This window comes from Anser cygnoides, chromosome 9, assembly GCF_040182565.1.
Source record: "Anser cygnoides isolate HZ-2024a breed goose chromosome 9, Taihu_goose_T2T_genome, whole genome shotgun sequence".
Lineage (NCBI taxonomy): Eukaryota > Metazoa > Chordata > Aves > Anseriformes > Anatidae > Anser > Anser cygnoides.
In genome coordinates this window covers 10,106,906-10,127,240 of record NC_089881.1, presented here as the reverse complement: position 1 = coordinate 10,127,240, position 20,335 = coordinate 10,106,906, and the positions used below count along the sequence as shown (strand labels likewise).

The 20,335-nt window shown below is 37.2% G+C and overlaps 1 protein-coding gene and 1 long non-coding RNA gene across 8 annotated transcripts in view; one reads left to right on the top strand and one right to left on the bottom strand.

Annotated features, from left to right (window-relative positions):
* The window catches only part of STAG1 (STAG1 cohesin complex component), a 185,976-nt gene that overhangs the window by 47,639 nt on the left and 118,002 nt on the right, over nt 1-20,335 (bottom strand). For all 7 annotated transcript variants that reach the window (XM_067002100.1, XM_067002097.1, XM_067002098.1 and 4 more), the window contains 6 exons: nt 16,954-17,052; nt 11,982-12,061; nt 9,345-9,452; nt 7,098-7,212; nt 4,105-4,222; nt 2,861-2,964 (listed from right to left, as the gene is read on the bottom strand). In XM_067002100.1, the coding sequence (XP_066858201.1) occupies nt 2,861-2,964; nt 4,105-4,222; nt 7,098-7,212; nt 9,345-9,452; nt 11,982-12,061; nt 16,954-17,052 (624 nt within the window). The remainder of the gene's footprint in view (nt 1-2,860; nt 2,965-4,104; nt 4,223-7,097; nt 7,213-9,344; nt 9,453-11,981; nt 12,062-16,953; nt 17,053-20,335) is intronic.
* On the top strand, nt 966-10,078 carry LOC125184457 (uncharacterized). The gene is made up of 3 exons (XR_007168469.2): nt 966-1,267; nt 7,877-8,021; nt 9,942-10,078. It is a non-coding gene; the product is annotated as an uncharacterized lncRNA (long non-coding RNA).

Below are 20,335 nucleotides of genomic sequence, written 5' to 3'. Positions count from 1 at the left end.
CATGCAAGTACATTTTTAATAAATCAAAAGAGGAGGGAAAAACACTCAAAAACACATGAAGAGTGATTAAATAGGAGGACCATGTGTCCTAAATGAAGTGACTGAAAAGGAAAATATCACACCATCCAGCCTGATATTGTTGCTACACATCAACATGTTTTTAGGATTGAAATTCAAATACAACCCAAGTCAGTGGAAGTTTTGTTACTGCTTCCAAATGAATTGAACTCTGCTTCTCACACATTAAACAAAGTGTTCATTGTAAGACCTCAGGGCGAACTGAAGTATAATTAAGAAAACCAAAACCAAACCACACTGTAACAGTGATTTTCATTAACAGATTAATGGCCTCATCTCTAAACTGGAACGTAATTCTCAGTGAGAACATACATCCAAGTTCACAGAACTCATTTACAAATTTCAGTGACAGATATGTTGAAGCTACAAATGCTGTCATCACAAAACCACCTTGAAACAATGAATAGATAGATAATAATCAATACAGCACGATTCATAAAAGCTTAGAGTTGGCTTCTTGGCTTCAGAAAAGGAGAGCGGTCATATAGAATACTTTTGAAAACAAATAATTATAACAAAATATTAAAGTTAGCTGAAGATTTACATATAGCAAAGCTGCCAGACTGCACAGTAAGGGTTACAAGCTAAAGTCAGAGTGGAAACTATTTCACAAGAACGTGAGTGCATAATTAGAAATCTGCTCCCATTTCAGCTCAGAGAATATGCTAGTGAGATCATGAGAACATGACAAACCTCTACTGACAAGTCAAGAGATCTCTGCAGTTACCAACCCACAACTCATGATCTAACTGAAAAGAAGCAAAAGCTAAATGTCATACCTACACCTCTGAGTCAGAAGGAACAGCTGGAAACAAAACGTGCTTGGATGACAAGTAGCCTATTGGGTAAGCAGGAACCCCAAATGACCATGGAAGTGAAGGGGAACAGCTAAAGGTTTGTCAGTAAGGTCAGAAAACACTTCCATAGCACACAGCAGATGGATACACAGGGCAACAAATACAACTCCCGTACGAGCACACAGTGCAGCACCCGCCCATGCCAGCAAAAGCTGCTGGCTCATCAGAAGGCAAGACGAATGCAGCTAGCAACTCAGGCAGTTAGCAACTCAGGATCCCACACCCGAACAACCCAGTCATATCCTGGTGACCAAATATTGCTCAGTTCAGTGACGCTATTAAGCTGGGTCCCTAAGGATGATCTTGGTGCTCTTTTGATCATCCTTCAGAAGGTGACATTTATTCTTTACCTTTGTAAAAACAGAGACATTGAAAATCTAAGACTAAGAAATTTTCTGAAGTCAACTGAAACGTAGATCTTTTGAGAGAAAAAAATTACCCAGAAAGCTAATAGTACATTATTTGGTGCTCCAAACAGAAAATACAAACATGAATATTTCCTTCAATTTAAAGATTGTTTCATCTTCTAGAATGGTTTACAGCTAGAGGCAAAACATGAAGTAAAGTTATACTTGCAATATGGTTTTAGTAACAGCAGATATTTACATGCCCATGCAAATCTGAGGAAGTACCTTTGTAGATTGCCCCCCTTATCCCTGAAATGTTTTAATAAATTATAAACTTATTAGAATATGCATTATAAAGTACAAAAAGCAAGTTTAAATTGATGGCTTCCTGGAACATTTCCTGGCATGCTGTTTCAGGACATAATGCTAACCTGTTTTTGGCACATAAAAACTAAGAAGCTAAGTAGCTGTGTTTAGTTTAGCAATACAGTGTGATAAGTCTATCTCTAGATTTCACCTTAGGTAGTTTTGAGGATTCCTTTAATAATCTAGTTATGATTATTCAGAGCAAAACCTAACAGAAGTACCAAATGTTCACATGGTTTTATTTCATTACAGTCTAATGTAAATAAGAGGGGGACTAAAAAAATCAGGGAAATAAGTTTGGGAAGCTGAGACTCTTTTGGAATGTGAACACTGTATTTATGGAGAATACAGGTGAAAGCTGTTGATTACCCTGACCTGGCGACTTACACTGAAATGCTTAAAGTACATGCCTAGCCTTAGGAATGGAATTCAACTGATGTAGATCTCCAAAGAGCCACTATATCACAAATAAAAAAGAACCTAGAAAACAGTATGGTCATTATATCAAATTTTGAAATGTTATGAGCACCCAGTGGAAAAGGCCTAAGAGGATGGATACATAACACCACAGAAGCATTCGGGTTGGGATGGACCTTGCAAGGTTGCAGTCCCATCCCGCCCTCCTGCTCAGAACCAGCTCTGGGGTCAGACAACGGGCTCAGGGCTTTGTCCAGTGAGATCTTGAAAACCACCAGGAATGGAAACTGCACAACCACTCAGCCCAGCCTATTCTCCAGTACTTAACTACTCTTGAGATGAAGCTACTGTTGGCTTCTTCTGCAAATTTTATGTCTATATTAGCAGCACATTCCTTTTTATGAAGACAGCCAAAGATAATCTTGTTCTGCTCCTGAGTTCTACACTCTCAGCTCTAATCTAGATGAGCAGTGAAGGCTGTAGATGCTGGTAGATTCCAAGTCTAAGCCAGGGGTATGATAAAAAGGAAATTTAAAAATAATTTTAAAAAGATTTTCATGCTCTAAGTTTGCATTACTTAAGCCATCAAAGCAAAACCCAAAGTGAAAAAGAAAAAAACTAAACATATCTAAAAACAGATCATTATTTTTCTTCAAAAAACATTCACATGAAACACCGACTATAAAAATCCCATTTAGAAGTGTCAAAATGTGGTATTAAGAAAAAATAGTTTATGTTAATAGGGTAACATAATAACACACACAGGTCTGAGCTACCCATTATAGTACCACTTACTCTTTTGCCAGTGCCTCTGCCTACTGGAGGGTGTGCTTCAGCAGCCTGTCTGATTGTACACACCATCAGTTCAATAAGAGCACTCTCCTGCCGGTCAGACATTGCTATGGAGGGAAGAGAACAACAAAGATCAGCTTTGATGATGCCTGAAAGGCATCCTAAAGAAGACAAATCTGTGAATGCAGTTGTAAAATACAGGGAAGAGAGAAAAAAACAGACATCATTTTGTTCATAAAACTAAAGCTTTCTTGCTCACTCTGTGCATTACTAGTCACATCATCTTAAAATGTATATGGCAGAACTGAAAGAAGTCCAGAGAAAGGCAGTCTGGAAAAATGATGAATGAAGGGGAGGAATACAACGAAGATCTATAAAATAATGAGTGTCATGGAGAACAGAGAGGGACTGACTATTCACTGTCACTCCTTACAAAATATTCGCACGATCATGAAGTATTATTTCTGGTCTTTTTGAAGTACTTCTGGTCACATCTAGAGGGCCAAACCCCGCTAGGCTATACAGAAACCTCAAAAGAACCAAAGTGCCAGGTCCTTTCCTAAGGAAATTTTCATGTAAATAAAAAACCACAACTGTAGCAGTGAATACCAAAAGTCAGATATTGAAACACAGAGATGACCGACTACATTGGTTTTTCAACCACCTAACCACTGTGAAGGTACTTGAAGAAGGAAAATCCTGAAGAATTATAAGGGACTTTGAATGACAAACATTAGCAACTCTTTGCTACCAACCTCCCTGGCTACCTGATGCCCACAGATCTATTCTTAACCACAGAAGATACAAAATTAATTGCAAAAGAATTCCCTTATTTTTTTCCTTTTAAGAATTCACTAGGATTTAATATTGTCTGGAAAATCCCCATATTTAATTAACACCACCTGAAGTGCCTGTTAACTCAAAATTGTATTAGCTACTGAATTTACTGAAATGTTCATGTATACACTAGTCATTTAAACATTCAGACAAGAACCCTAGACTTTAATATTAGGCAACAACACTACAGCAGACTTCATGAGTTGGAAAGTGTAATGTAAAACTGCTGCTTCTGAGGCAGAGTGCATTAAAAATGGATGAAATTAAAATCTAAGTAATTTGTACTTTCTCAAATATGCTGTCTAAACAAACCACAACAAATACTTCTATCTGCCACAGTGAAACACCTTTTTAAGGCGTATTTAAAAATACTGCGCAATATCAGTACAGCAGAGAGGTTAAACAAATACCTTCTTCTCCTTGGACTGGTTCCTCCAAGAGCAATTCTGTCATGCATTCCCAGTCTTTCAACAGTTCTTGAGAGCTCTCCCACAAACTGTCCACCAAGTAGGCTGCGTGTTCATGCAACTAGAAAATCCAAAGCAATGGTCAGTACAGTGTTCTGGTACAAGCTGTAGTTCCTCAACTGTCACAATCATTTAGGCATGGACTGTGTCCATGTCTTCTTACATGAGGGGGAAAGAAAATTCAGTCTGAAACTAACTCTGGAAGGTCTCCCTTCATCTGAATGATATAACTGCATGACAATGGCGATACACTTAAATGGAAAATGGAAGTAAAATAAAATGAGCGTGTCTTTCCATAAAGTAGCTTGTTGTGAAAAACCTCTCAAAGTTGTGACTTTAGGAGACAAAAACTTACATATTCTCACTTTCCTACTCTATTATAAAAAGGAGAGATGGTGAGACATGAGACTAAGAAGGGTCTGTAACACATTCTTTCTGAACAGGTATTTATTTTTCTGTGCAGAACATGGATATGGAAATATTTTTTCATTTTAGTATAATATCCAATATTAGTGTGAATGCAACAGACAACAAAATGAAAATTTGTGTAATGGTGTTCATATTACATCTAACTGCTGAGACAGGAAAACACAAGGCAGTATTTATCAACACAATTCAAACAATACATCAATAACTGAGACAGAACATTTACAATTTTAGGAATACAGTAATTATAAAATAAGATACTTACAAATTTTATGTTAGCTATATGTGTATTTACATTTTGAAATAACCATGTAACAATCCAAAGTCATCAACAGGTACAGTTTTGTGATTTGTCTACAACAGATGGAGTGCCAAAAGTGTTGTATATTAATTCTGGTTTCTCAGAAAACAGCAGCAGAAATCCTACTGATTTCAGGGGGTATAGAACGAACAGTAACTTATTTTTAATTGCAGAAAAGGGTTCTATATGAATGAGTACAACTGTTGTAAACTGAGAAAAATGATCCATGGGCTTCTACAGATTTAGAAACCAATCTTTAAACACTATCAAAAAGTAACAAACACATTGTGCAGAGCTGAATTGCTTGCCAGACATGGAAATGACTTCTAAACTGGAAAACACCTAAGAGCTTATGGAAGGGGATGCCAGTATGTCTATTCATTTTTCAGTTTCTGTAAGCTTTGAGGAAAACGACACGTGTCACAGAGCTTTCTGATGCTTGTCGTAGGGTTACCTTTACTGCCTTCTGAATGCACCTTCTCAGACTGCAGTGATTACATCTTCTCATCCCATGCAGATGGAAAGTCCCAGATCTCTAGCTCTTTATTAAAACTGGAGTCATAATACCCTACTTTGTAACAACCTTCTCAAAAAAAGCAATAGCAAAAGCTAACCCTGAGAGAGAAGGGTCTCAGCAAGCAGCGTATGGCTTCTATGAGAAAACATTTTGCTGATCATGGCTTTGGGAGCAAAGATGAGTTCACTCTCTTGTCAGATGCATGGACAAGATAATTCTAGGTAACTCCCCACCACACACACATGGATTTAAGGCATGAAGAACACTAGGAATGATAGTTCAGCACAGGCGCCATATCAACAGATACAGCTTCTAGCGAGGGACAGGCAATGAACAGTAACCTTGACACCGAAGTCTGAAAGAATATGTTTGTCCTAAGGAAGCAGGCAAGTAAGCCCATTTTCTTGTGCTGCATCTTCAGAACAAATATTCCTCATTCTCTGTCAATTAGTCTCTCTGGGCATGTTGTTTTTCTCATCTTCTAGTGGCTGTGGGCATATCTAAGGCCCATGGCTATTTGATCTCTTCACCTAATGACCTGTCACTGAGTGCATTCAGCTCAGGATTTTCACTAGAAGATAGAATGATCTCTTACAATCTACTTTTTGAAGAAGCTGTAGCTAGAAATACATTTAGATAGCTGACTGGAGGCCCACACAGGCAGCAATGTTTCACCAAGTCTTGTTGGTTCTTAAGGTCTTTCTAAACAGTGTTAACATTAACTAAATATTAACACTGTACCTAAATGTTATCCTTCCTTCTCAGAATCTCTGATTATTTATTTTCATCGTCACAGTCAAGTCTTTTGTTCAAGCATTCATAAAAATTCAAACACCTGGTAGCAATACCTTCCTTTTTGCTTTTTACACAAAAAAATACTACCATTCATTCTATTGAGAAATGTTTCTGTCATTCTTTTCTTTCAGTCCTCCTTTGCCACCTATTAATTACTGAATCAAATGTATCATTTTTAAACCTTTCTCCCTTAGTATCTTCAGAGCATTCTGTACCTGACAGTTTATCTTTTCAAATTTTCCTCCATTCAACTGCCTTTCCTTGCCTAAATTACTGTTAGTACTTTTACCATAAAATATCCCATATACGTAACCTCTATAGACATAAACTGTTGGCACAATCCCATCCTGAATGTGGTCATCAAACACAATTGTACATATGCCTGCAGTCTCCATCCTCAGATGTTTTCAAGCTGCAGCTGCATAAAGCCCTGAGCAACCTTATCTTGTATCATAGCTGACTCCACTTTGACCTAAATTGCCCCTCAGATCCTTTCCATTCCAAATTATGACATGATTCTGATTATAATTTTGTTCCTTTCTGGTTCAAATAATTTTACTTCACAAAGAGTAACTTCAGAAGTATACTCCTGAGATGGTCATCTAAAAAACACCAAAACAACCAGTAACATTTCTATGTAGCAATGAAACCTGGTAGACACTGTACTACCATCAATGAAGCAATAAGTACCCTGGGGACATGCAAGAACAAACTAGACCATGCAGAAGATTTTTGGATTGAATTTGCTTGATGGACAAGGAGCTGGGGGGCAGAATAAAGAACATACAGTATGTCTGAAATTATGAAAAAACAACCAACTTGTTACTGTATGTTGCTAAGTCACTACTTAAGTTCCAGGTTCTATTAAACAAGTAAAAATTAAAAACGTTTTTTTACCTCACTTTCAAGAAAGAAAAGAACCAACATTCTAATGAGGTTTCCATTTGGACTATTTCGCCCTCTCCTCTTTGCTAGAGCCTCTTCAGCTTGGGGATCATGTCTGCTGAACAGTCTAAAAATAAGCAGAAGGAGCTGTGATGTTTATCAACACAAATCTTATTTCTTCAAAAATGTGATGAACAGTCATTCCTGATACAGCAGATTTGTTCATAAAGTGCAGTGAAAGTATCTCAAGCTCTTTTTTCAAGGGAAAGAGGGCATGACCTCTTCCTGCCTGAAGAGAAAAATTTATCTTCAGAATCTTCAAGTTCATAGGGCTAGAGGAATTTCATACCGGAAAAAGCTCTCTAGAACGTATTTATATTGAAGGATTTTGCACAGCTTTATATATTTGTGTAATTTATAAAATTTTATATTTTTAGTTATCAAATCTTTCAATGGTGGTAGCACTTACAGTGTCTTAAGAACTATGGTTGTATCTTCACTGTAGTCATGCTGACTAAGATGTAGTATAAATAAACCTAACATTCCATTAAACAACCAACCTCAGGTACTAGTAGTGGCACAAATGATAAAGCAAGCTACCAGTCAAGTTACTTTTTTTTTTTTCAGGTGAATTATACATTCTGCATTGAGTTCTCTGATATATCGCTAGCTCCAAACTACTCTCACCACTCAAATTTAGTAGCTTAGAGATCTCAGATATACCTACATTTCAGCTACAGCAATGATTGTTTTACTTTGAGAAGTTTGAAAACTGCTCCTTGCTTTTACAGATAAGCTGCAACCATGAAACAAATTCTAAATGTGAAACCCAGTATTCTGATTTCACTACCAGAATTCATTGAAAAGGATGAGTTACTCACACATTTGTATTTTAGTTAAAGACATCATGCTTTTTCCCTCTGCTCATCTTAACAGGTAAGAGACGAGCACCTCAGCAGGTGCTGAAATATCTTAAACATCCACCTCAGGGCTCAGTCAGTGATCTTCTGTATCATTTGCCTTCCTGTGCTAACTACAGAGGGGGAAGCCACTGACTAGCTTACACTTGGAAAGTGGTATTTAAATGTATAAAATTATTCAAGATAAATCCCATCCCAAATTTTTCAAGTAGATTCTGTTTAAAATTGAACACTCACATGTCAGCAGAAACCAAGAGAAAACGAGTCTTAGGAATGGGACATTTTTTCCTTGATGTTATTTACATATATATGAGAGACATATTTTAACAGAACATAGCATAGTATCTCATTGTAAAGAAAAGTTAGGATAAAGTTTTGTCTTTACACTAAGATATAGATATGTCTTCAAACAAATGTATTTACCTTCTAGTCATTTTTTGAAATTATTTTTCACATAGGAATTTATAAGGGAATTTCAGTATGTATTTTTTTTTTTAAATCTAACCATTTCCTTGTAAAACATCATATAGGGGACTAAATGTAACTGAATTTTGTAAATTAATTCCCTGAAACAGACAGTGTCTGATCACAGAGATGTAATTCCAGAAATCCACCCACAAAAGCTTACAGGTACAATGTAGATTTCTAAATCACAAATAAACCACAGATTTTTTTTTAAAAAATGGCAAAGAAAAACTGATCTTTTTAATTGTTTTTTTCTGTCATGTATCTTGGCAGTATCTATATAGTAGATAGTACAGTATCTATAAGTATATTACAGAATTTTAATCTCCCAACCACTGAGGGAAAAAGAACACTACTACTAAAAGACATTTAACTGCAAACCCTAAAATCAGAAGGTTAACTACCGTGATGTGGCAATGTCCTGCTCACAGTCATCAGTGCAGTATGATTCACATCCATGGAAACAATAGCTCATTTCCTTTGTCATCTTTCAGTACATGAAAGATGGAATCATAGCGTAACATATTTTCAGGGGATGTCGGTGAATTTAGAAACAATGTTATTAATTATTAATATATAAAAACTTCAGGATTTAAAACAACTTTAATATAGTGAGGTGTGGGCAGCCTTTTACAATTCGTCCTTGAGGAGTTAGTAAAGATTATCTGAATTCTAGAGCAAGATAAAGGTAAATCTAGTTTCTTTAAGTATTTAGGTTTTTATTTTAAAAAAGACAGTAAGCCTGTGTTTGAAATTAAACATGTAACTTGATAAATTGGTGTATTTTGTCCTACTGCTTTTTTGCCTTTTGATCTTACCAGTACTGGAAAGCATTTATGAATCTGGTCTTCTCCCATGGTACCTGATAACTTACTTCTTGTGAAGGAATTCTCCAGCTGCTACTGCAACAGGCCGGTGTGCTGAATACACCAAGTGATAAACATTCTCACAGTCTTCATTTGACAGAGCTTCTTCACTTCCACTGAAATAGTCAGAAAACACCTCAAGTAAAACCAGTGTTTCGTTTCAATCCCCTTACCTCTCATAACTTGCTTTTGACAGTTACAAGACTGATTTCCTTTGTACAAAATCCTAGATGGAGGAACACTAACATCAAAAGCCTTTGGTTTAATTTCCAAATATGGAAACATTTAAGGAGCCTGTAAGACTGAAAATTTGTTTGATATTCTTCTCTCAGTTGTACCAATACATACAATAATTAATGTAAAAAAATTCATCACTGCTTACAAATCTTGCCAGCTTAATTACTCAAACCACCACACTAACTACAGAATGCATACTGTAAGATACCAAGCATTATTAAATTAAAAAAACAGAATGTTACATGAGGAAAATGCAATGGCTTGATTATATTTATTTATTTCAATGTCTGTTTGCTTTTAAAGCTTGTAATTCATAAAATATTTAAAATATTCAAAGTTTGAATTGGGCAACCCTTCTTCTCCTTCAGCCTCCTGTCCTGCTCCATCCCCAGGAGTTAAGTCTCTTCACATGGCACTCCTGCTCTTTGGCACTGCTGGGCAGAAGGCACCTCTCCGCTGGCCTGGTGAGTGGGAAGGAATACTCCCAATTCCCGCTGCAGAGAGGGCCAGGCCAGGCGGATAAATCTGCCTCAGCTACAGGAGAAGTCGTCAGAAATTCCCTGGACAGAGGCAGCAGAAAACTAAACCCAGATTTCATCACCACGTGCAACACACAACTAGCACTGAACATATACCAATAAAATCATCTAATAATCTCTTTAGGATTGAATCATGATGTGGGCTTAGAATTACAATAGTGCTGATACAATAAAATGTCAATCACTCTTACAGTAGTTATTGTGCTGACTAGATATATACTCTCATTTTCAACATTGAGGAAGTGAATCTGATCACCCCATGCTGTGTTGGATGAAAGTTGATGAAAAGTTTATTTTGTGTAATTATTTATTGACAAGAACAGGGAATCTTTTACCCCCGTCTTGAGAAAACAACATATTTGGCACTTTTGCAGTTTCTGAGCTTAAGTCAGATTTTTTGTGCGAGTTTTCTGAAACTCAGGATATTTTTCCTTTTTCAGCGGTATTTTTGAAAAATGCTGTGAGCAATGGAACTGTAATTATATTCCATCGATGATAGCACTGACATCGCATACAGGAATAGTATTACTTCCCTCCTTGTTTAGTCAGTATTTATCAGAAACACTTATGTATCAGGACTCTATACATCTTATTTGGCTTTGTACCACAAATAATTTTTAATTGGCCATTCCCCATCACAATTGTTTGTAACATCTTTTCAGAGCTCCTACCTGCCAGAATGTTGCCCTGTGATGTTCAATGTGACCTTTATTCTTCTAGTCCAAGAATGATGCAAGCGCATTGCTTGCACTTAGCTATGTTTTAATCCCACAACCAAAGAGAAAACAGGACAGGGAAGAAAAAGATGCACTGGACAAATATTGACCTAAAATCTCACTGCATTCCCAATATCCCAAAAGGGATAGATATGTTCTACATGTTGTTTGTGATATTTGTTATATTTGCCTTAAAAGCATAAAAGTAGATGAGATTCCCCTTCTTCCTGATATTACAAGTCTAATATCTTCAAAACAGCGTGACCCGTAAATAAAAAATGAAGCCCAGATTTCTTTTACTAAGAGGGAAAGCTAGTCTAATCTTTCATATAAATTCTCCATGCCCAAAAATTTCTTCAGAGTCACCAAGTATATAACCTATGACGCAGGAGTTCTATGCATTGTTTGTAACGTGCATTTTTTTTTAACACGCTTCAGTGAACGTGTGATAAAACCTTAGGAAAGAGTTCCTCCAGCAGCACATTCATGAGGCTGCTGTGGTCACAGGCTACTAGAGACAGGTTGGTTCAAGCAGTCTGCGCATGGGCTGGTTACATGTGGAACGGATCTTTACCTCAGGGAAGCCACTGCACCTGGGTAAGAAAGAGCAGGGGCCTGGAAGCATGTCTCCTTCTGCCAGGCCCAGTGTTTTAAACTGCAAGGTACCACCACCTCCACATAACCCAAGTAAGGGTGTTGAAGCAACCATTTTCTCCCTGTCAACGTACTTGCCAGATGATTCTCTTCCCAGCTCTGTCAGATAATCAAATCTCCTAACCCACCATCTTTGCTTTGTTACTACTTGAATTACTTCAGCAAATGTAACTCGTGCTCGCACGCTTTGGGAAGGACAATCATTTTGCCCTTGGCAAATGGTATAAATGCTGCCTCGCATTTTTCCTCAACAATGGATGCACTAAAACTAAGAGTCTCAATAAATATATATGTTTTTATACTTTGCCTATTGCATTTCTATGAGATCGAGTATTTCATTTTAGCTTCATGATCACGCCATTATATATTTAGTTCAACTTCATAGTAAACGTAAAGTATCAGATTGACTTCATTACGCAAGTGAAGAAATCAAATCAATTAAATATTACTGGCTTAAGTAACTTTTAGAGGGAATACACTAATTTTGAAAAATACTCACTGAAGTATTAGCGTGACTAATCGAATGGCTTCCACAGCAACATCGTATTCCTTATCAAGTGTCATTGATACAATGCGATCCTGAAAAGGAATTTTATTACAGTGACAAAAAACACACACACACAAAAAGCTATCCGATTTAGAATGCTATAGGAAAAAATAAGTACTCTTGTGAAGAAAGATCTTTCAACTGGACACATGAAAACCCTTTGATACCATTCAATCATTTAATTTACATCTTAGGAAGCTGTGTGCTATGTGCACAAATAAAAATAGGTATGTGCACAGGAATGGGAAAAAAAAGCTTGTATAATTTCCAAGAAAAAAGCAAGAAGGCTTTGGAGTTGAAACATTGTTCTGCATTGGTCTTACTTAACATTTCTCTCTTCAGAAGGAATGTGTTTGAGTTGGTGGCAGAAAAAATGCCCTACTTCATTCCCCTGTAAACAAATAATTTTAGATAAAGTTATATATATGCAATAATATTGCACATTATGCATATTTGGAAATACTGTGCAGAAAACTGCACATGAATATATGCACCTGTATATTGCCTATAAAGCTGGGGCCTTTATGCCTGGCAACACTGAGGTTTTAAGCTGGCCTCAACTACTACACTACAGACCTTCCACAAGCAAGTGGGAAATTCCGCGGTATGACTTTGTATTTTCCTATATTCTTTCCAGCACAGAAAAGCATACAACTTTCCTATCAAATATGATGATTTTACACCTTCTAAGGACCCAGCAGTTACGAGGAGAAGCCCCCTGAAGTTCTTTATATGCTTAGTTTCAGTTTGCTTACTGTCTACCTACAATACATGTGATTAGCAAATGTTGCTGTCCTCCCTATGTGGAGAGAATTTCTATCCATCCATAAAAATGTCATATGTCTTGATGTTTTTTGTTTGACTGATCAAGTTAATGAAAATAAATTGGGCCATTTGAAATAAAACTTTATTTCTGTGACTTGAACTGATTCATAAAGGACTATGTACTAATATATGACATTTGGGGATGTGAAAAATAGAAGGCAGGAAAAGAAGAAAAGTAAGTGTGTATTAGAAAGCAACAGCACAAGTCGCCAAGAATAAATCAGAACAGAATAAAGTGTTTACATCTTTTTTACTCTTCCAGGCATAAAAGGCTGACTGTGTATATAAAGCAACAGATGCTTATTTCAATATTGAAATTTAGAAATAGTATATAAGTAATGCATTGTGGCTGTCTTAAATGTTTCCTACTTAACAAAAACAGGTCTGCAGAGACACTTCTTGTCACTAATACTGACTGCACCTCTGTCACCATTAAGTTCTTCGGAAATCTGATGCATTTAACTCTTACAACTAGACAGTCTTCGAGACTGTGAGAAGAGACTCAGACAGTGAAATAATTTTCCAAATAGGAAATTCTGTGTGTGTACAAGATGAAAATTGCTGCCAATTTTCCAAAGTTCGTGGCCAGGCAACAACAACTAACAATACCAATATCAAGAGAAGGAACTGTGAGAGCAATACTATTCTTAAAAATATCGGTGGAATTTCACACAGCTCTTCAAAGTCTATCTGAAATGGCAGGAACCACAAGGAGACAACTAACTGCACAGAAAGGAGTAAGAACACAAGTGTAAAACTCCTTTTACACCTCTGAAGGAATCCTGGAAGGGAAGGGCTCTTCTCTCCTGACTACAGAGCAAGGGCTCTCTGAATTTGGAGTCTTTGACAATGACAGATGCGACAATGCTTCTTTATCCAAAAAGCCTGTTCACTCAGTTTTGCCGGGAACACCAGGCATAGCATTAACAGCATGGATGTGTAATTTCTTATTTTCTGCCCAAATGCCAGTATCTCTCAGTGATGGTACCTGTAAGCCCAATACCACGACCCTTGAAAATGAGACTTTAACACCTAATGTCCCAGAAGATGAAATTTCAGCAGTGTTCTCAGTTCCAAAACCCAGCTGTTCAATCTGCTTTGACAGAAATTTTCCATGCCATTGTACAGCAGCAGAATAAAACACATCTGTATTTTTAACTTGAAATTTTAATTTACACTATAAAGATCACTTTGCATTATTTATTAGGCTGTGAACAATACTGGCTGAAGAACAAATCCCCTGCTGCCATTCAAGACATGGAGACAGCACCATCTTGCAAAGGGTCAGGGATGAGGACCGGGAAATAAGTGGCTACAGCTATATCTGCTGATGCTTTGCCTTTGCACTGCAAAAGAGCTAATTCACATATTTTCCGTATTGCTTCAAATAATGTTTGTATCAGACCACAAAACAAAAGTCTTTTCTTTGATGGACAAACATGGACAAAGCTTTTTTTTTTGTCGGGGGTGGGGGGGGGTAGACAGGACTTATTTTCGGGCATATCAAGTACTAGCAACACAAACAGAAATGCTGTAAACAACAGACATCTTCCCTTTGGAGAAGTGACATTATCAGATCCTTCACATGGCTATGTGGTAAAATATTAACAAGCCAATACAAGTAATTCTGGAACAAATTAGTTTATGCTTTTAACTAGACCATCTCTAGAGAGATTTCTCCTGACAAGTTGAATGGATTGAGCTGAACTGCAGCTGAACTGCGCGGGTGAATTCAGGGCTGCTGCTGAAATACGTTTAAGGAGCCACGGAACCGAGAAGAGCATTTAGCATTTTGCATGGGGTGGTGGTGGAGTTTGTGGTGGCACAGCATTTAAGTTTGGTATCATAGACACAAAGAGTCTTAATTTGAAAGTCTACTCCAGCCTGGTGCCTGCATCCCTGCAGCACAGCTGTAAGCTGACGTGCAGGCAAGGGCAGCTTTTTGTTCTACTGAATGCGGCTGGAACAGAAAGAGGTGAATCTTCCGTCATGTTGAACATTTTTTTTCCCTATGCTCACGCAGACTTTGAACTCACCTCTTCCATAATTTACTTCATAATGAAACAGATTTATATGGACAAAACATCTTTACTGGAACAGAGGAAAGATAAGACTCCTAACAGGGCTCTCTTTCCTCTGATTTTTCCTTTTGACAGAAGTGAAAATTCTTTGCTCCATTCTAAACCAAGAAACAATGTACAGGCTAACATGACTTCTAACAAAGAAAATAGTCTGCACTGTAAAAAAAGCCAGGAAGAAGTATTTAGATGTTTCATGTTCCTGTAGATTTTTGAAGCACGTTACTTCATAATCATTTCTCACAGTGCCTCCCATGGTCAGTTTTGCTGATGGACGGGACAGGTTCAGACTCAAAGCATAATTATTCAGCTACAAATTAAAGTGTAGCAGGCTAAGAGAAAAGCAAGCATCCAGCACATCTAGTAAAGAGAAGCAGATATAGGACCATGAGAGTTTTAGATGCCTATTTCAAAGAAATCACATTAGAGAAACAGCAGATACAAGCAAATCTTTAAGTCTGCACAGAAGGAACAAGAAATGCTGCAGAGGCTTGGAGGGTTCATGTTTCTGGAGAGCTAACTAGCATTTCTGGTTGTCCTGAGATGTTAAGCAAACCAGACTTATGGAGGTGCTACAGAAGTAGTGTGAAGCTTCTACCATCCCTGTTTGCCAGGTACTCTTCTATGAGAGGAAATTTTGTGTTTACTGCAATAGTTACAGAAACTGACTTTACAACATCAGAAGAATATAGGCGCTGAAGGGATCTCACAAAAGGGATCTCACATCTCCTACTTTAAAATCAACTATCTCTAGCTCAGTCTTGACAGGATCTATTTAACTTGCCCTTAAAAAAAACGCAGAAGAAGGAGATTCCATCACCTTTCTCAGTAGTCTGTTCTATTATATAACTATTATTTTGGACAAATAGACTTTCTTATTACCTAGATTTTACCACAGCATGTTTTCTTCTCCATCTCTCAAATGAATGTGGTAGTGAAAGGCTGATTACCAATGTGTTTTTATCAGTTGTTTATACAGAATAAGTATATGGCAAGTTCTCTGTATTTTCTGCTTTTCTAGATCAAACTGGAGGACGTAAGAGTAACTGCAATGGCAGACATAACCAGTGAAACAGTATAAAATCTACAGTAAGTTTTTCAGTCTGCTGCACAGTATTTATTTATGAGTATTTAAATCTCCACTTCTTTTCTAAACAGGATTTTTCATCATCATTGTAATCATGATTTAAACAAAAATAAATTAAATTAGTCTTTCCTTGGGGTGATAGCCTTTACCATAGTTCTGTGTCCAAAACACAAAAGCTATGGTAAAAGGTGCCAGCTGAACTGGTGACAGCACTTGGAAGCTTTCTTTACAGAGCATCCAAGCATAAGCAATGACAGCATTTCCACAGTCATCTCTCCAGATAACTTCACTTGTGAAATAACACTGATATGCCACAAAATGAATTAACAGACACACTCTTGTTATTAATCAAAAATTAATAGGGGAGGGAGAAGGAGGAGAAGGAGGAGGAGGAGGAGGAGGAGGAGGAGGAGGAGGAGGAGGAGGAGGAGGAGGAGGAGGAGGAGGAGGAGGAGGAGGAGGAGGAGGAGGAGGAGGAGGAGGAGGAGGAGGAGGAGGAGGAGGAGGAGGAGGAGGAGGAGGAGGAGGAGGAGGAGGAGGAGGAGGAGGAGGAGGGAAAGTGCACTGTAAACTCCTGTCTTATGAACCATTTTTTTCAGACTGTTACATTTGGATTTATTTTATGTGATAACCCCTGTACAAGTCCTTAAAATTCAGTAAATCTAAAATTAAATAAGCAGAAGCAGATTGAATAATGACAATGAATAAACGACAATAATACAGATAAATAATCACTGTGGCCAAGCCAGACAAATTTTACAAGATAAACACTGTAAAATTAATTTGTCTTAATCTCAGCATTCATTAATAGTTTTGCTATGGTAGTTACAAGCCTTGTGACAAGTAAATAAGTGTATTTTTGCATTTAATACATGAGTCAAAGACTGGAACATGATGAGATAGATGATACTTTTATTTTTTGTACTTCTCTTACCTTGAATCTATTAGTGAAGAGCTCCAGTTTTGGAAATAACTCTCTGTTGGTATACAGACTCTGAAGAGCTTTCAAACACTTCAACCTCACTTCACCTTGCTAAATAAAACACACTAAGATTAGCTGATATAATATCCTAATCAAATGCACATGAATATTAAATAATATCATTTCATAATTTGTTTAACACACATTTACAAATTTATGCTAACGAGTTACCAAAGCCAATTTGCAATTCAGCTAAAAACCAAAAACCACATGCAGCTGCCTACAAACAATGTTAAATTTTCTATTTGCATGTATAAAGAATTTAAGGTGCCATTACTTTAATGTCTCTCACTGTTTCCCTTTTCCTTTCAAGTAACTCCACAGTACAAAAAGACAAACAAGCCTGTAAGCAAATACAAAATAAAGACATCTGATTTTAAGGTGGTTGGTGAAAAGACAGCACAGCAATTTACCTTTAGGCAAGAGACTAACAAGTAAATTTTTCCTGATACCTGCTGCTTACAATCAATGGACAAGTGTTCAAATGATTGAGTGTAGGCTGTATGTCTGAGTCGTTCTGTTGGGCAGAACCTAACTCCCAGCTACCCTTTAGATAGGGATTGCTTTGATCTGGTGGGCTGTAGGCAGGAAATGTGGACATTGCAAGCCCATGGCTACAGATCAAGGTTTGTCACCTATAGGAACACTGATGATACATGGTTCCCCAGGACACACGTGCATCATCTGGCTGGCTGCAAACGTACTTTACGGTCTTGGTAAAGTCTTGGTAAACTATGGGTTCTTGTTAAAAAATATTTGTAGATAATAAAAAGGTTATAAACCCAAACCTGCTTTTCATTTCTGAGTCTGTCTATTCTATAATCAAGTCTGTATTTAAAAAACTGCTCAAGCTCAAACCTGAATGAACATTCAGAGACTGACACAGAAACAGAAGCTAAAAATCAATTTTTTAAGTCTCCTTTTCACCAACTTAAAAAATGGCAATAGAAGATAGAGGCACGGACAGAGGCAACCCCTGGAGATGACTGCCCTTCTTGGCAGACAAATACTAAGAGGACTTACTGTCTCTGACAGCAAAAAGGCCAGCTTTTTAAACTGGTGTTCAAGGCTGAAATTCATCACTTCAGAGAGGGAAGAGCATATTTGTTTGCTAATCGTGTTATGAAGGTTTTAAAATAGCGTCAGTGGAGATTATTGACAGAAACCCACAACTAAGCACAAACAGCAATGACCTGGGTGAGAATGTAAAAAAGGCAGAAGTGAAGCTGTACATGGTTATACTGCGCTGAAGTCCAGAATGGATGAGGGAAAATGTGCCATGGATCATCAATATACCAGACACAAGAAGTTTCCTGAGTAACTATGAGAACCATAAGGAGTACAGAAAGTGAGCATTAATGTGAGATTTCAACGTCCCAAATATTTTTGGGGAAAAACACAGCAGAATTTTCTTGCCTACCAAGGGTACAGATGTTCAAGTTCAAGTAATTCCTAAGAAACTTAGGATAAAAGGTGGAAACACATTGATTTGGGGCAATAAAATGAAGAGACTTATGTAAAGAAGAGATTAACTTACTCAACTAAGGAACTTGTTAGGAGGTCAAGCACAAGAGGAATTCAGAGAAAAAAAAAAGAAAAACAAAATAAGAAAACAAAATAAGAAAGGCCAGGGCATAATAGGAATGGACAGAAGATGTAATGAAGAAAACATTCTGTAAATATCTTTGTAGTACAACAACAAAAAAATAGCTTGCTTTGAAGGACTAGTTACTTTTTATGTGCACAGTGGGTAGGAAAAGAAATAAAATTATGCACAGAATTTTTAGCTTATGCAAGAAAGAACATTTAGTTGCAAACAGTTAAGCATTCAAATAAGCTGCCACAGAAAGCTGTGGAAGAACCAATACTACATTTTTTTTTAGAAAAAATGTTCAGAGAAATACTGCAGGTATATCGTGGACTCTGCCCCAAGTAAGAGAGATATAAGCAGTATTATTTCCCAGACTAGCTTTTAGCCAGATTTTCTGCAATTCTGAGTTGAAGTTTATGTCAACCTAAGAAGGCAAGTATTTGTAACCAAGCAAAACCTTTAATTCCATTAAAGAAAATGAGCATCAGTTTCCAACTACTTTCCTGTAGTCACATATATGCTTTACACACAGAAAGAACATGTCTGAAAAAATAGCCATTTTCTAAGCAAATAATGGACGGACTGGTTGCATTTTCAGCATCCTAATTCCTAAGGTCTTTCATTCTCCTAAGTTTCCCAAATCTTCCAGAAAAATTATTACTTTTTTAATCCAATTTGTAACTGGGACACTTGATGATTGCAGAATCCTGAATTCAGTCACACTGTCATGTTCTATGCTTGCCTCTTTCTCCTGTCTAATTATTCCTGTAATTCTCTTTCTCTCAAAAGTTTCATATATGAAAGCTAATAAAAATATATAAATAATCATTTAACATTCTTTTTCAAAAATATGAGAAATTATTTACACTAATTAATTGTAACTGCCTTCTTTTATTTATAATATGAAATTAAAATATGAAACAAAAACATAGAATGTTTATCGGCACCATTAAATGACAACCATTTCTCATATTTTCCCTCTTTCTGATCAAATAATCCTCTTGACACTTCTGTTTGTAGAGTAAAAATTGTTACCATTGCTAGTGAAGCAAAAAGCAATACATGCACCTTTCACGCCAGCAGTGTGGGGTAGTTTAGGCTATCTGGGTGAGCCATGCTCTAGTCAAAGCACTCTTTAATATGGCAGACCTGCAAAGAAGAATCCATCCTGACAGAAGCACACCATTTTTATTTTGTTTTTACATGCTATATACAGGACTTGAGCCAGTGACCTGTAACTCCTGTGTAAGCCTCACAGTGACATACAGCCTGGCATCAAGCCAACTCAGATCCTTCATAATTCTCATCTAGCTGATACTTTTGAGCATTCATTTGCCCTCTCCCAGTGATAACCAGAATTCTCTCTAAATTCTCACTATAGGTGCACTGCTATGTGTCACCTCACACACCAGAAGAAGGTGCAGGTAACACGAAGATGATTACTCCCACAATCACGATTTTAATGCTGTAGGGTGGCATATTTTGAGGTCATCTGCTGCCTAATGACAGAAAGTTACCCTGCCAGAGGGAAACAGACTACAATGCCTTGTAGCACATCAGTACCTATGTCAGGAGTATTCCTGACAGGAGGCAAGCAGAACTTGTACGCTGTCTGCACAGGCACACACAACACCATTTCTGTTGTGTATCATCTAGTGCATTTCTTGTACTCTCCAACTTTCCCCAAATCAGGATTGTCTACGTATCAAGAGATACAATTATGGTTTTGAAATAGTTCCGTGC